Source organism: Mixophyes fleayi, chromosome 1 (assembly GCF_038048845.1).
Source record: "Mixophyes fleayi isolate aMixFle1 chromosome 1, aMixFle1.hap1, whole genome shotgun sequence".
NCBI lineage: Eukaryota > Metazoa > Chordata > Amphibia > Anura > Limnodynastidae > Mixophyes > Mixophyes fleayi.
In genome coordinates this window covers 5,290,907-5,308,006 of record NC_134402.1, presented here as the reverse complement: position 1 = coordinate 5,308,006, position 17,100 = coordinate 5,290,907, and the positions used below count along the sequence as shown (strand labels likewise).

At 46.7% G+C, this 17,100-nt stretch overlaps 1 protein-coding gene across 3 annotated transcripts in view; it reads left to right on the top strand.

Moving 5' to 3' along the window:
- Window positions 1-17,100, top strand: part of FBXO41 (F-box protein 41) — a 114,785-nt gene that overhangs the window by 73,453 nt on the left and 24,232 nt on the right. For all 3 annotated transcript variants that reach the window (XM_075186564.1, XM_075186402.1, XM_075186489.1), the window contains 4 exons: window positions 11,059-11,284; window positions 14,278-14,360; window positions 15,564-15,913; window positions 16,335-16,567. In XM_075186564.1, coding sequence (XP_075042665.1) covers window positions 11,059-11,284; window positions 14,278-14,360; window positions 15,564-15,913; window positions 16,335-16,567 — 892 coding nt within the window. The remainder of the gene's footprint in view (window positions 1-11,058; window positions 11,285-14,277; window positions 14,361-15,563; window positions 15,914-16,334; window positions 16,568-17,100) is intronic.

Genomic DNA, 17,100 nt, shown 5'->3' with positions numbered 1-17,100 from the left:
ATTTACATTTCAGGGATTCGTATTTAGGCTCTGATATCTTTACGTGATATCCCATCTGTTATATGGCATAATGCTCAGTACTAATGATGGGGGCTTCACTGTTTCTGAGCTCAGTTATAGGTTTCAAATATTGCTCTGACCCCCCTGGTCAATACCACATGGCGAGGACCCCCGCCTTGGTTGTCCAGGGACGCTAGTGTTCCTGAAGCTCAGAATCCCAATGCACTGAGATTAGCAGAATTTATGGGAACATTTTACGATATACAGGAACTATAAGGAAACTATGGGGCAGGGGTTATGGATACAATTACTGTTAGGACAGATGAGCGCCCCAGATTTCTGTTAGAAAATGATGGAAGTCATGAGGTCTATTCCCAACTCTGGAGCCGCCTTACAGGACTGTTGTCTGTTTGATAGATGTAAAAAAGTTGTAAATATAAAATGTTTTTTTTTCATCATTCCTTCAGACAATGCTGATATGTGACGTTATGTATCTGCAGTTATTAACAACCACTCTGTGACACAATTATTTACTGGCCAACAGTGGGTTATAAGGGGTTGGCCGTGAATTCAGGTACAGTTGGGGAGTGGATCTTCTGTGCTGTAATGAATGAAAGTTAAAGGCATGTGAGGTTAAACATTGAAGACATTCTCAGATTATCAGATATGTATTGTGATTAGATGTTGAATAGGTGAAGACAGTGTCCATGGGTTGAGGAATGATAACCCACCACTGCTATTCACCCTTAGATAACCCCCTTACTGGACGCTGCTGTCCCTAAATGGTTAACACATGCCAGACGTTTCCCCTCTTCCCACGTGAAGCGAGTGTCATTGCACCTGATCTGCATGATGCAGATGACTGGAAGGTGCTAATTGTCTCACTTCAGCAGAGAGCTATATTTATATAGAGAGTGGAGGGATCTCTAACCCCCTTCCAGCCAGCGGAAGACATCTACATGCAGGAGCTCAGAACAGGCCAGAAACGGCATCTGTCTGGTTGTGCTGTCTAAGAAGCCTCTTTCCTGGAGAGAAGCCCTGTTTCTGGGATGAGAGGCTGATAAAGGCTGTGGCACAGCTAAGTGCAGGCTGACACAACAATAGGTTTAGGGGCTCCAGACGTTTTCTATATGTCCTCAGTACTTACACTCTGTGAATACTGCTGGCTGGGTGTTCTCGCTGTAATCTCTTTGGTATTGCTCATAATGATAATCATGCTGCTATTTGTGACGAACCTGCAACTATTTTACATTTTCTTTTCTTTGCAAAAGTCTAGATTTAGTGCCAGTCACAATGTCCCAGCACAGACACAATACACTGAGCACACGGATTGTCTTAGTATTTCCCTGTAAATGTTGCTCTGTCTAAAAGGACAACATCCTCCAAATCAGCCCATCATTGCGGTGACTTTACATAGATCTCTACTGAAGTGTGTGCTTTATGGAATGAATGTCACAGAGACAGTGAGTATCACTCAGACAGATGGCACAATGAGGCACATTATATACACATTTATATAGAGAAATCCATCTCACTCCAAGACAACTATTCTATAGAATCCCTCTTCCATATAGGACTAAAGGGAACAGTGGCTCACACTCAGCCTCACTTGTCAGTGTAGTGTATTCACTCTATAGGATAAATTAGAGACTGGTACTTGTAAAGCAACGGGCATCGTGTATGGTGTTACAACCCCTAAATCCGGCGGTTCCCAAAGTGTGCGCCGCGGCTCCCAGGGGTGCCGCGGCGCTATCACTGCGTTGCCGCAGGCCAGCCATAGAAAAAAGAAAGAAAACAGAAACTTACCAATCCCCGCGGCGCCGGGACCCAGCAGCCTCCTCTCTCCCGCAGCTGTCACTGAATATCGACGTCAGTGACAGCTGTGGGAGAGAGGAGGCTGCTGGGTCCCAGCGCCGCGCGGATTGGTACGTTTCTGTTTTCTTTCTTTTTTCTATTGCTCGCGCCTGGCGCGGGGCAGAGTGAGAGGGATCGTAGCAGAGGAGGAGGACAGAGGGCAGAGGAGGAGGACAGAGGGCAGAGGAGGGGGACAGAGGGCAGAGGAGGGGGACAGAGAGCAGAGGAGGGGGACAGAGAGCAGAGGAGAGGGACAGAGAGCAGAGGAGAGGGACAGAGGGCAGAGGAGGAGGACAGAGGGCAGAGGAGGGGGACAGAGGGCAGAGGAGGGGGACAGAGAGCAGAGGAGGGGGGCAGAGAGCAGAGGAGGGGGACAGAGGGCAGAGAAGGGGGACAGAGGGCAGAGGAGGGGGACAGAGAGCAGAGGAGGAGGGCAGAGGAGGGGGACAGAGGGCAGACAAGGGGGACAGAGGGCAGAGGAGGGGGACAGAGAGCAGAGGAAGAGGGCAGAGGAGGGGGACAGCGTGACAGAGAGCAGAGGAGGGGGGCAGAGGAGGGGGACAGCGTGACAGAGAGCAGAGGAGGGGGACAGAGGGCAGAGGAGGGGGACAGAGGGCAGAGGAGGGGAACAGAGAGCAGAGGAGGGGGACAGCGTGACAGAGCAGAGGAGGGGGACACAGGGCAGAGGAGGGGGACAGCGTGACAGAGAGCAGAATAGGGGGACAGAGGGCAGAGAAGGGGGACAGCGTGACAGAGGGCAAAGGAGGGGGACAGCGTGACAGAGGGCAGAGGAGGGGGACAGCATGACAGAGGACAGAGGAGGGGGACAGAGAGCAGAGGAGGAGGACAGAGGGCAGAGGAGGGGGACAGAGAGCAGAGGAGGGGGACAGGGGGACAGAGGACAGAGAAGGGGGACAGCGTGAGAGGGCAGAGGAGGGGGACAGCGTGAGAGAGGGCAGAGGAGGAGGACAGCATGAGAGAGGGCAGAGGAGGGGGACAGCGTGACAGAGGGCAGAGGGAGGGGGACAGCGTGGCAGAGGGGGCAATGTGAGAGAGGGCAGTGTGTCTGGATGCAGAGGGGGCAGTGTGCCTGGATGCAGAGGGGCCAGTGTGCCTGGATGCAGAGGGGGCAGTGTGCCTGGTTGCAGAGGGGGCAGTGTGCCTGGCTGCAGAGGGGGTAGTGTGCCTGGTTGCAGAGGGGGCAGTGTGCCTGGTTGCAGAGGGGGTAGTGTGCCTGGTTGCAGAGGGGGCAGTGTGCCTGGATGCAGAGGGGGCAGAGTGTCTGGATGCAGAGGGGCATTTTTGCATACAAAGGGGTGCCTTGAAAAAATTTGGAGACTCTAAGGGTGCCGCGAACTGAAAAAGTTTGGGAACCACTGCCTTAATCTAACCCATACCTGAACTGCACTTTTTAGGAAAGTTGTTATGAGGAAGTATCAGTGAGGTAACTATAACATATCCTTGGAAAAGTACTTCAGGGGTTAAATTCCACCTCCACATGGAACACTCAGAAGTTAAGTGAATTAAGCTACCATTGTTATTTCTGTTTGCTCCCTATTGTCCACTAGTGAGCTATACAGAGAGCCAGGACCCGGACCCGGCAGGAGTCACGTGAGGGAAGTGACCTGGGGAGGGGGCTGGATAGCGTAAGCAGCCCACCAATCGAGACCTTTTACAACTCCCCTGGGCAGGCAGTTCCCAAGGTGGGATTAGGAGGTGATAAAAGAGGCTACCCTGGGAGCTGGACGAGTGTGACTAACTTTTGGCCAAGAGGTGATGCTCTGCCAGAGATGTGATGTGAATATCTTACTAGATTTATTTGAACTGATTTCCTCACTTGTTGGACCTGCTATCATTACGGGGCCGTGCTGCATTTAATCCTGTTCTGCAGAATAAATCATCCTTCTCTTTTTCCTCTAATACCGTGTCCAAGTGATTTGGGAACCACGTATCTTCACAGTACTCATACTTGTCAATTTCATCAGTGTCCCGGGAGGTCCCAGACGGGGGGGGGGTCAGGTGACAAGAGAAGGGGGCATGACACAGCAAAACGTATCATGTTGGCTACGATCGTGGCTTGTTGTCATCCGCGAAATGCGTCAGGGAGCCCATTTCACCCACTTCACTAGGAAATGGGTGAGATCCAGGAGAAAGACCAGTACTCCCAGGGGTCCGGGATACCTACCTGAAATTTGCAAGTCTCCCGGACATTAATGGATGGTGGGAAATGCTGGCAACTTAAACCATACTGAGAATTAAGTGTATCTGTAATACCACGGAGACCTGATTCACAGCCAGCAGTAGATAATCCTGACATATGCCAATCCCTAGGGATGGTGACCTTTGAACAGGGACCAATCCCTACACAAAAAACTATTTTATTTATTTTACACAACATATTAAAATCATTGTTCTGTAAAGAAGAACTCTCCGCAACACATAGAATCGCTGCACCTAAAGTCAGCAAATCTGTGGGTTCCACCCAAACTTAAATTGTAAGTTTTCAATGGAATTATACTTTGGCGTTCAACGTTTTTTTTTTAGCTGGGACCACAACTGTCTGTGTGCCATTCTGCAGACCCCAAAATCAGATTCTGGGACCCCACAGACTGTGTACCTCTTCTATAAAGTAGTTTAATAAGAAGAGAAATATTGTGCAGCCTGGGAAATATTGAGGTGAGTTTTTGACGGGAGCTAATGTTTCTCTTGAAGAAATGATCTCACCCTGACAGGAGAGGGCAGTGTTTCAGGGTCATGGTCTTATGTAATGCAATTCAGAAGGGATTGCTTTAATATAGGATATGTGATCCACAATCAGATGGAGCAGTGGTTTGACCGAGCGGTCCTGGTGGTCCTGGCAGAGAGGTCCTGGTGGTCCTGGCAGAGCGGTCCTGGTGGTCCTGGCAGAGAGGTCCTGGTGGTCCTGGCAGGTGCGGTCCTGGCAGAGCGGTCCTGGCTGAGAGGTCCTGGTGGTCCTGGCAGAGTGATCCTGGTGGTCCTGGCAGAGAGGTCCTGGTGGTCCTGACAGGTGCGGTCCTGGTGGTCCTGGCAGAGCGGTCCTGGTAGAGAGATTCTGCCGATCCTGGCAGTCAGGTCCCAGGGGTCCTGACAGGTGCGGTCCTGGTGGTCCTGGCAGAGCAGTCCAGGTGGTCCTGGCAGAGAGGTCCTGGTGGTCCTGGCAGGTGCAGTCCTGGTGGTCCTGGCAGAGCGGCCCAGGTGGTCCTGGCAGAGAGGTCCTGGTGGTCCTGGCAGGTGCAGTCCTGGTGGTCCTTGCAGGTGCCGTCTTCTCCACACACAGCTGAGGGTTCCTCTGAACCCTTCCACAATCACACATGATAGGCCTGGTGCTGAGGGCCCTGTGGCGCCATCGCTGGGCACTGCCCATATGCAGAAGAGCAGCTGTGGACAACGCTGGCACAGAGCTTTATAAGCATTAGGTACAGAGAGAAGCCATGTGCAGAAATTCCAGCGCACATCACAGGAACATCCTGCTGTTAGCAGCCCGTTGTATGTATACAGCAGACAGTCATTATTCCTAAAGCAGAATTTGCTGTATATAAAAAGATGTTTAGTATCTATTGAGTAGCAGCTGCAGCGGTCAGGGTTAGTGTCCGAGTAAAGCTGTGGGTACATGGGAAGATCGTACTCACAGTGCTTGTATGTAACTGATGAAAGAAACACGATGGAAAGCGGCAGCAGACGCAGTGTAAGTGTCATATAAACAGCAGGAAGTGTCTATAGGTGGACCTCATTTCTCTGGTCCATATCTGCTGATGCTCCTCTTGTCTTACCTGGTGCCAACTATGGGGAGGTTTTAGCCTAAAATCAAATAAACTGGTCCCAATGCTGTTCCAAGCACCAGATCTGTCATGCTTGTGGGGTGCCCCAACAGATCCAATCATTCCCTGGTCTGATAAAATACAGGAGGCCATGTGTGAGTCCCTGATCAGCTATGGCAATAGTGACATCTACTGGGTATGGGAGGTACTACCACACAGATCTTTAATGTGCTCCACTTTCAGAGATGACTGTGTACATGGACTATGGAATTATTTTGTACAGATTAATGATTCCAGAACCTCTGCATTCACCCTCAGTACAATTCTCAACCCCACCTACTGGAAAAACAATGGAAGACATGTGGCTTATATTTGGAATGAACATTTGAGACATCACATCTGCCATGAACACAATGTTGCATCTGCCCAGACAACTCTTTTCATTCGTAGTAACAGGTGCATTGTAAACCCCAAGGGCTTCTTCAGTGCAGTGTGACAAATGGATGTTTCTGTGGGGTAAATGTATCAAGCTGCGAGTTACCGGTGGGTTTGAAAAGTGGAGGTGTTGCCCATAGCAACCAATCAGATTCTAGCTGTCATTTTGTATAATGTACTAAATAAATGATAACTAGAATGTGATTGGTTGCTATAGGCAACATCTCCACTTTTCAAACCCGCCGGAAACTCACAGCTTGATACATTTACCCCTGTGAATGCTTTTAAAGTTCCACTTATTACACCCAAGTATCTCAGTATTCAAAGGAGATGTCTGTTCACCGGACCTCTCATGAAACGTGTGGGGTTTGGAGAGCAGGACAGTTGGTCGCACACTGAAAAGTTTTGTTGAACCACAAGCACCAGCATGCCCTTCCAGCTAGTGGATGCTGGAGCTCCACAATAGTTGTAGTTCCAGAAAAATTGACAGGGGTCAAAAAAAAAAAACACACTTAAGTAAAAATAAAATGTAATTGAAATAAAAGACTTGTTGAAACTCCTAATTCACCAACTCTCTTCTTTCCATTGTGTCCAGTTGGAAAATTCCTCTCTCCTAATTATCCAAAATTACACAACAGCTCACTAAGGGCCCAGGTGCTGTATGTCTGTCACCTGAAGTTACTGGGAGTGTCATTAGTCACTCAGCCAATCAAAATGCTTTTGGATTAAATTGGAAAAAGAAAATCACTTTTTTTTTATATAATTAAGTGGTGAATGACGGGTTTTGGGTGAGTTATTATTTCAATAAGAATTAATTTTAAAAATAAGTGTGTGCTTAACCCGGTATATGCGTGCATTCCCCGGTGCTCCGTTGCCTCCCATACTCCAGTAACATACCGGGAGGTTTATGTTCTGTTAGGGAAGTTAAGACTGTAAGCTGCACTGTGGCAGTGACCAATGTGAATAATAACATAGGAGAGCAATGAGCGATCCCAAAATGGCTGCCGCACCCCCCACAACCATGTGAAGTGTCCTATTGGTAGGAAGGTGCGATATAAAATAAAGAGGAACACTAAGGTTTCCCCAGTACTGTGTGGGGCTAGCAGTCTTCGGGAAGAGGACATGGGGGTCACCCCCACACACACCCCTTAGCACACACACCCCTTAGTTCTGTGCTAACTAGGGTCTGGTTTCCGTCTGGGGGGATCACACGCTCATCTCGACCGTTGTTGGTTCCCACTATACAGCCTGGAGCTGGTTACAGATTATTTATGTATTATAATTAAATATATTCCATCCGAACAGCTTGGCCTGGGGAGATGGAGATGGAATTGAGGAAATGGATATTTAATTTTTTTTGTAAATAATGAAGTTGTTTTATTTTTAGAATTTACATGCACTTGATGCAATATACATAACAGTAGGATTCCAGCATATCTGTGTGTAAATAGGAGGAATTGAAGTTTGCACATGAAGCATTATCACACATGGAAATGGGTAATTGAATAGTCCCCCGTAATCCTGATGCTCCAGTCATTATTTCAGGGTACAATTAAGTAAGCTTCTATTTGCTCTGTGGTATCTTAAATAAACTTAATGTTTGTTTCTTTGTATTGTGAAGTAACGCCAGGACCCCATTGTCCGCTCCACACACCCTGTCCGCTCCACACACCCCGTCCGCTCCAGCATTGCAGCCATTGTATGTGCTCCGTGTGATCCCGAGTTCCTTCATTCAGTCAGGATTCCGGCTCATTATGTAGGAATAAAATAAACACTTAGAGAAAGGTGAGCGCTCACATCCCGCTGCTCTGCATTGTACACGTGTGTTAAACGGGTTTAAAAATAAACACGCAATACTTGACAAAGTGTTAACTCCTTAGTCTCTTTACGTGCATTGAAGACGTGTGTGGTAACGGTTCCATCCACATCCACAGGCCCCCTTGTCGGGCATGATTAAAGAATACTTGCTCACTCTCCCGAATGCGGGTAGGTCTCCCAGACTCCCGGAAGAAAAAGCCATTCTCCTGCACACTGTCCACTGAAGTGGGCAGGATGTGGGGCTCCATGACGCAAATTAGTCGCAAATCGCATAATTGTGTCTTTCTTCCGCAAAATGATGTGAAAGAGCCAGTTCATCGCGGGGAGCGGGGCCCAAATGATGTGATTTGTGGCGCCCCAGAGTGAAGGAAAGAAAAGTTGGTAATTATGGATTCAGTTGAGTTAGAGTTACGGTTAACACTTGGGTTGAGGCGCCTGCTCATCCTAGATCTACGGCAGGCGAGATCTGTGGGCTAATTTTACAGCAATGAAGGCATTAGTGTTAAGGCTGCTGACGTTAGCATAAATAGCTCACTTTAAGGGAACGCCCTGGTATTTGACACTAGGGATCTCCCCCTAGGACACATGGAGATAAGACAGAGCTCTCTTTTATTATACAGTGTATATTATTAGGAAATGTATTGGTGGGCACAATGCAAATACCCCTTTATAAAATGTCCTTGTATATCAGGAGCCTCGGAGAGACTGGCAGTTAGCTGGAAAATAGGGACAAGCAGGAAGATCAGGATCCAGACTCTCCAGAGATATAAACTGATAATCTGTCCTGGCAGTAATTCACCAACTTTAATATATGTTTAGGTGCAATACATAAAAAGTTCACCTAGAAATCTGCTTCCTGTGTGAGGTTCACCTAGATATGTGATTCCCGTGTGATGTTCACCTAGATGTGTGATTCCCATGTGATGTTCACCTAGATATGTGATTCCCGTGTGATGTTCACCTAGATATGTGATTCCCGTGTGATGTTCACCTAGATGTGTGATTCCCATGTGATGTTCACCTAGATATGTGATTTCCGTGTGAGGTTCACCTAGATGTGTGATTCCCGTGTGATGTTCACCTAGATATGTGATTCCCGTGTGATGTTCACCTAGATATGTGATTCCCGTGTGAGGTTCACCTAGATATGTGATTCCCGTGTGAGGTTCACCTAGATATGTGATTCCTGTGTGAGATTCACCTAGATGTGTGATTCCCGTGTGAGATTCACCTAGATATGTGATTCCCGTGTGAGATTCACCTAGATGTGTGATTCCCGTGTGAGATTCACCTAGATATGTGATTCCCGTGTGAGATTCACCTAGATGTGTGATTCCCGTGTGAGATTCACCTAGATATGTGATTCCCGTGTGAGGTTCACCTAGATATGTGATTCCCGTGTGAGATTCACCTAGATGTGTGATTCCCGTGTGATGTTCACTTAGATATGTGATTCCCGTGTGATGTTCACCTAGATATGTGATTCCCGTGTGAGATTCACCTAGATATGTGATTCCCGTGTGAGATTCACCTAGATATGTGATTCCCGTGTGATGTTCACCTAGATATGTGATTCCCGTGTGAGATTCACCTAGATATGTGATTCCCGTGTGAGATTCACCTAGATGTGTGATTCCCGTGTGATGTTCACCTAGATATGTGATTCCCGTGTGAGATTCACCTAGATGTGTGATTCCCGTGTGATGTTCACCTAGATGTGTGATTCCTGTGTGATGTTCACCTAGATATGTGATTCCCGTGTGAGATTCACCTAGATGTGTGATTCCCGTGTGATGTTCACCTAGATGTGTGATTCCCGTGTGATGTTCACCTAGATATGTGATTCCCGTGTGAGATTCACCTAGATGTGTGATTCCCGTGTGATGTTCACCCAGGGGCGGATCTAGAGAATACTGCTACCCGGGGCGATGTAGGGGGGTGGGGGATTTAGGCCCCGCCCCCTTTTTGACATCTGAGGCTGCCGGCGGCTGCATACTATGTGCAGGTCCGTTCAGCAGTGACAGGCAGGGACAGTGTGCTGCCCGGATGCTCTGATTGTGTTTAAAACACAATCAGAGCGGACGGGCAGCACGCTGGTCCTGCCTGTCACTGCTGAATGGACCTGCACATAATGTGCAGCCGCCGGCAGCAAGCATTGCCCCGACCGCCCCCCCCCCCCCATGGATCCGCCACTGTCTTCACCTAGATATGTGATTCCCGTGTGAGATTCACCTAGATGTGTGATTCCCGTGTGAGGTTTACCTAGATATGTGATTCACGTTTGAGGTTCACCTATAAATGTGCTGAGTGGTTAGCATTGCTGCATCACAGTGCTGGGGTCATGGGTTTGATTCCCACCAGGACTCTCTCTGTCTGGAGTTTGTATGTTCTCCCCGTGTCTGTGTTGGTTTCCTCCCACACAGTAACAGGTAGGGTAATTAGCTTCTGACAGAATAGACTGTAGTGGGTATATGTGTGTCTGTATGTTCAGGGATACCGAATGTAAGCTCCAATAGGACAGAGAATGAGATGAATGATTACATATCCTCTGTACAGCACTGCTTTGTGACACTATATAATTAAACAATAATAATACGTGAGTCTGTCTCACCGGAGCTGTCCAAGTGCTGGGACTGCAGACTGCTCAGTAATACAGCACAAATCACATAGAAATGCTGTTCTGTCACCTGTTCCATAAACACTTATTTATTTATTATTTATAAATAATTTATCTAATAGTTTAAATAAGGACATTGTCATTTCAGCAAAAAGAATGATGTTAGTTACAGACGTTTCTTTCTAGTTTTTAATACCGTAGGTCAGTCTCACAAGAACCCAGCCACACGTACATATAATTCATATAGGAAAGGTCCGTATGAATAGAAGTAAAATATAATATTATGTAGTGCTGACGGTCATTGGCTCTATTCCGACCAGGGCACTATGTGTGGAGTTTCTATGTTCTCCCCGTGTTTGCGTGTGTTTACTCCAACACTTCAAAAACATACTGAAGGCTAATGTTAGTGTGTGTGTGTGGTAGGGAACTATAGACTGTAAGCTTCACAGGACAGGGGCTGATGTGAATGATTAACAATCTCTGTAAAGCAGTGTAATATGCTGTTGTACAGTGTACAGTCTGATAGTCACAGCTCCTATCTCACTTGTTCTGCAGGGAAGTGGTGGAAATTGACTTATTCCTGAAGGAGACAGCGAGTCGAGAAGCCAATGCCAAGGTGCGTCTCCAGCAATTCATCGAGGAGCTTCTGGACCGGGCGGACAGGGCAGAGAAACAGTTGCAAATCATCAGTAGTTGTGGGAGTACCCCTAATGGCAGCCTGGGGAGGTGCAGTGTCCCCGGATACAAGGTCCAGGAGTCCCGGATACAAGGATCCAGACAGGTACGTGGGAGAACCCTTAATGGCAGCCTGGGGAGGTGCAGTGTCCCCGGATACAAGATCCAGGAGACCCGAATATAAAGACCTAGACAGGTACTCTTAATGGCAGCCTGGGGAGGTGCAGTGTCCCCAGATACAAGGTCCAGGAGACCCGAATATAAAGACCTAGACAGGTACGTTGGGGAACCCTTAATGGGAGCCTGGGGAGGTGCAGTGTTCCCGGATACAAGGTCCAGGAGATCCAGTTACAAGGACCCAGACAGATTTATGAGACTGCACTGGAGGGTGGTAAACCCACCAGGATTTCTAGCTATAACACCCCTTTGAGTGACAGCAGGCAGTGACATTACATGAAAATATGGCCACACATAGTTTATACTCTACATAGACAATGATATTAAATAAGGAGATGATCAGTGGACAGTCATATATTTAAGGTAAATAAAGTTATTTTTTCTGTTTTGTTTTCTTTGTGTTACACAGACCCTGGTAACGATCAGGCTAACTGGCTAGTCATAGCCCAGAAAAGATTTGGAGATTCTCTGGTTTAACAGTATTGCCCTCTCTCTCACCAAATATCCTATTTCCATCCAGTTTAACAACACCTGTTGCCTCTTTGCCATCTTCAACTACCTCCTTCTTCCACTCTTCTTACAGCCCAAGACTTTGCCACTCACTTCAAGGCCACAATTGACACCATCTGTCAAGAAATCTCCACCTGTCCAACTCCACCCACTTTGCTCTCGTACCCAATACACCTTCTGTTTTATGAGGACGTGTTCCATGCTCTTCTGTCACCTTCTCCCCACTCTACAAGCCCCCTTGCCCTCACCTTCTCTGCTCCATCTCTCCCAAAGCCTCCACCTAGTCTACTTATTCAACTTGTTCCTCTCCATTGGCATCTTCCACTTATCCTTTAAACATGCTCTTGTCTTACCTATCCTCATAAAACGTTCTCATGATGCTTTCTCTCCAACTACCACCCAACTTATCTCCTCCCATACACAAGCAGCTTGTCTATAACCATTTCACAATCTTCCTGTCCTGTCTCTCACTCCTTGACACTCTCCAAGGTGGCCTCCATTCCCTCCACTCCATTGAGTCTACCTTCACTATAGTCAACAGGTTTTCTCTCTGCAACATCTAAGGGTCACCTCCATCCTCCTCATCCTGGACCTCTCTGCTGCCCGCTCCTCATGCACACATTTCACTCATTAAATCTTCCTGGCACTGTTCTATATTGGTACACTTCCTACCTCTCCGACTGCTCCTTCTACTTTTTATTTCCAGCAATTTATTCCCTCATTTCACGCTCACACTCTGGTGTCCCACAAGGCTCAGTCCTTGATCCTCTTCTCTTCTCACTGTACACCTTCTCTCTTGGTGAACTAATGAACGTCTTTAGTCTTCACCTCTATGCAGATAATATCCAAATCTACCTATCCTGCCCTGACTTCTTCCCTTCTCTCATTTCCCATGTGTCCAGCTGTCTCTCTGCTATCTCCTCATGGATGGCCCAATGTTGCCTGATGTTCAGCCTAAAACAAAGATTATCTTTCCTCTCTCTAGTCTCCAAACGGCCCCACATCTCCCTCTCCATTGACAACACTATACTCTCTTCTGTTGCTCATGTTCAACCATGCCTCTACCCTCTCCTTCACTAACCACACCTGGTTGCTCTGTCAAACCTGTTGCTTCCATCTTTGAGGCATCACCAGGATAAGACCCTTTCAAATCTCTCATCTGCAATCTCATTATCTTAGATTTTGACTATTGCAACCCTGTTTCATTCTCACCTGTCTCTGCTCCCTTCAATCCATTCTCTACTTTGCAGCAACACTAATTTTCCTCTCCCGCCACTCTGTTTCCTCCTCCAAACTCTGCAAAGCTCTAACTCATTTCCAACTTAAACTCCTCACCCTCACTTGCAAAGCCCTAAGCCAATTCTCACCCCCGTATATCTCTGACTTCATCTCACTCCAAAATGCCTCCTGGCCGCGCTGCTCTGTCAGTGAGCAGCACCTTATCTCCCCACTGATAATCACATACCACTCCTGCTTACAAAATTTCTCCTGTGCTGTTCCCCACTTGTGGAATACACTTCACGTCAATCAGACTATACAGCAGTCTCCAGAGTTTTAAACACTCCTTTAAGACCAAACTGTTCATCAGAGCCTACCAGTCTCCTGTCGCCTACCTAGCCCCCCCTGCACCCATTCTTACTCAGTGTTGACCCCACTTGTCTCAGGGCCCTCTTTCCTCCTGTCTTTTTGTCTGCTCCCATCTTGACCATCTGTGCATCCCTGCATCATGCCTCTTGCGTGTTCTGTACAACACTGGTTTGTTATATACCTTACCGATTATGTCATGTAAACAAATTATGTGTAATTCCCTGTTATTATTGCATTTATGCTTCTTGAATGTATTTTGCATGTTAGTCCTCTACACTTTTATTATATGTTCTACTTCTCTACGATGTGGAGCAGCAGAATTTTATGGCACTTTGTAAATATACTATGATAATAGTTTAAGGAAATGTAAGTCACTGGAATGGTACAATCAGAGCAGTTCAGAGCAGTAGGAGAAGTGGCGGTTTGTTGTGCCACCATATACCAGAACACTTCCACCACTGTATATACATATATGTGTGAAGGCATCCATAGATTACCCTTCTGTTTGGGCTACGCGATTCTCATGACATAGGGGATAAAGAACACAATAGGTAACACCACACAACCCCCCTTGACACAGCTGAACACTTCATCACTCAAGCTGCAGACATAAAGGAAGTTTTAGATGTCCAAGCAGCGGCCTTCTCACCTCTTTGTCTGTTTTACCCAGTTTGTTTATTAGTTTACTATGTTTGTCCCCAATTGTAAAGCGCTACGGAATATGTTGGCGCTATATAAATAAATGATGATGTCCAATATCTCTTAGAATATCTAGGAATGGTCAGTATAACAGTAATGAACTGCGCCTTCATTCCCTTCCTCTAGAGGGCAGACAGGCACCAGGGGTCCGGCTCTACCACCCGTGGATCATACCCAGTATCCAACCAGCGTTCATCCTCATGCGTCGGGTAAGTTATCGCCTTTTCTTGCTCCAGGTATAAGAATAAACAGCAGCTTTGCAAGCAGATCCAAATGAATACATTTAGTTTGCCAAGTGTAATAAATAATTACTTACAAGAATAGAATATAATAGTCTGATGCAGGGACTTTGCTAACCCCTGAAGTTCTGAGCTGGAGACAGAAATCATGTTTGTCAATGTATGTTCCAAGATGTCAAGTAATATCCATCTAGACAACACACCTGGAGACAGCACAAAGCTATTCCTATAAGATCATACTATCTGCTTTTATTCCTCAACAAGCAAAGCTCAATGTAACTATGGGCTGTAGCAAACTCTGAGGAAGAATAATGTTTATTCTTCCATAATTATTAGATGCAACAGGGTCAGAAATATAAGTGGAATAGAAAGCGATATACACCAATAACTGGTGCAGCTGGAATAATAAAACAATAGCATTGACTGTATAGACAAGACTGTGCTCTCACTGGTGCACAGGTACAGGTTAGTGGCTTCTGTCATGTACAAAGTCACAGCGGCAACAACTGTTCTCTGACTGTTTATAACCTGTTGTTATAAACATCAATATGTTCTACTGTAAACTTCTCTATGCAGTTTGGAATAAGAAAAGATGAGAAGAAGCTGCAATTTCACAGGAACGAGGCTTCCTGTAGGTACATGACCTGGCTGAGAAGAACCAATTATTAGTGGCTAGAGCTAGTTCAGAGTAACACTGAGAGACGTTATGGAAACAAGTGTGAATACCTGTGCCAGCTTCTAGTGACCTTGGACATGACACCTTGTGGGTCATTAACAATGCAATCTCTCTGTAGTATTTGTATCTATTACTTATAAAGCGTTGACAAATTACATACAATGACGTGAAGCAGAAGGTAAAGATGGCCCTGCCCAATCTAAGAGGGTTGGGTAACACTTGATACATAAGGTAATAACAATAGTAGCTGCAGGTCAGGAATTTGAGTGTGGCTATTGTAAGGAGCCTCCAGTAATAAAGACATCATTGGCCACTGGCATCTCTGTGCAGCTACCAGTTGTGCGTCATGGTTGGAATGCGGTGTACAGTTCTACATAAAACTGTATGCGCTATAGAAGAGTAAACTATGAAGTTACCCTAAAGAATGAATAAGTTGGGACTAGAGCTTGGACGTTTGGGACTAGATTCTGAAACCATGACCTTTGTTACATTCGCAGAGTCCCGGGAAGAGTGAAGACGGTATCGCAGAGCTCTGGCTGCTATGACAGTGATGGAGCAGAGCAGGTTGCTGTGGATGACTGTTTGGAGGATCATGCTTACACAGGGAACAACCATGGAGGGGACAGCAGCTTTGAGAGAAACAACAACCGTAGCTCAGGCCTCCGCAGGCAGGCCATCCAGAACTGGCACCGTCGGCCTTACAGGAACAGCACAGAAGGAGAAGAGGGAGACATTTCAGATGTAGGTTCCAGGACCACGGAATCCGAGGCCGAGGTCTGGGAACAGGAGAGCATTGGATCTGCGGACCTCAACACAAACCGGTCATCAGAAGGCTGTCGGCCTAAGGGTGAGTCTGGTCCATGTCTGTACTTGTTGTTTCTTCTACGGCTATGTGAGTGTTGGTGTGGGACAATGACACAACCATATAGGTGACATATACAATGTCTGCATCTGCTTGTTACATAAAAATGCATGTAAAAGAATTGCCCTCCAACCACCCTTCCCCGGCTCAGACCAATGTGTGTAATACCACCCATTCATGCATGGAAGGCAGGGTACATTCTATGTAAACCACAAGTATTGTGTAAATAAGAGATAAACTGACGTAGCCACTTTTTGCGGCTGGGGTGGTCTGTCTGAGGAAGGTGGAGGAAAGACCAATACATCCATATCTCTCAGGATGTTTAATAGCAGTTCATGTTTAATATATCAATACGATTAATATGATCCGTTCTGTCCAGTATATAAATCTTCATTATAATCTATAGGTCGCTGTGATGGGAGGCTGCTGAGGCCAGAGAAGGGGAGTCCGTCACGTACCAATGAAGTCATCAGCCCGGAGATCCTGAAGATGAGGGCAGCGTTGTTCTGTATATTCACCTACCTCGATACCAAGACTCTGCTGCGGGCTGCTGAGGTCAGCAGGGATTGGAAGTTTGTGGCTCGGCACCCGGCTGTCTGGACCCGGGTTTTCCTTGAGAATGCGAGGGTCACTCCTAAGGTGAGAAATGTGGGGGGGGAGATCTGTCTGTCTGCTATGTACAAATGTTTGAACCCTCTCCTCATCCGCCAGCCATAAGTCAAAGAGCACAATCTTATCTGATTCTGCTGGATGGCCACTGTCATTGAGTATAATTCTTTCCATCTTAATGACAAGCTTCCTATGTATGGGATTATACGGTATGAGAAAGTCATTATAGTATGTAGATAAATTTGATACATCCCTGCTTCTGTTTTACACTTCCTGCTTGTTGGTTTCATGTCTCCCATGTTCCAGCTATCTCTTCATCTGTCCATCCATCTAATAACTTCCTATTAACAACACTCATGCTGGGTGTCATTTACAAAAGGATATCAATTACCGGTCACTCTGAGAGCACTTTAGTAAGATTGTCTGAGATGTAACTGACATGAGGGAATACAAGTTCCAATGCTGGTCTGGCTGTAACCTGAGCATGTTGTTCAGCATGTTGGTCTAGCAGTATCCTGAGCACACTTGTCTGCCTGTGTTGAACCTGCTGCAGAGCACTTATC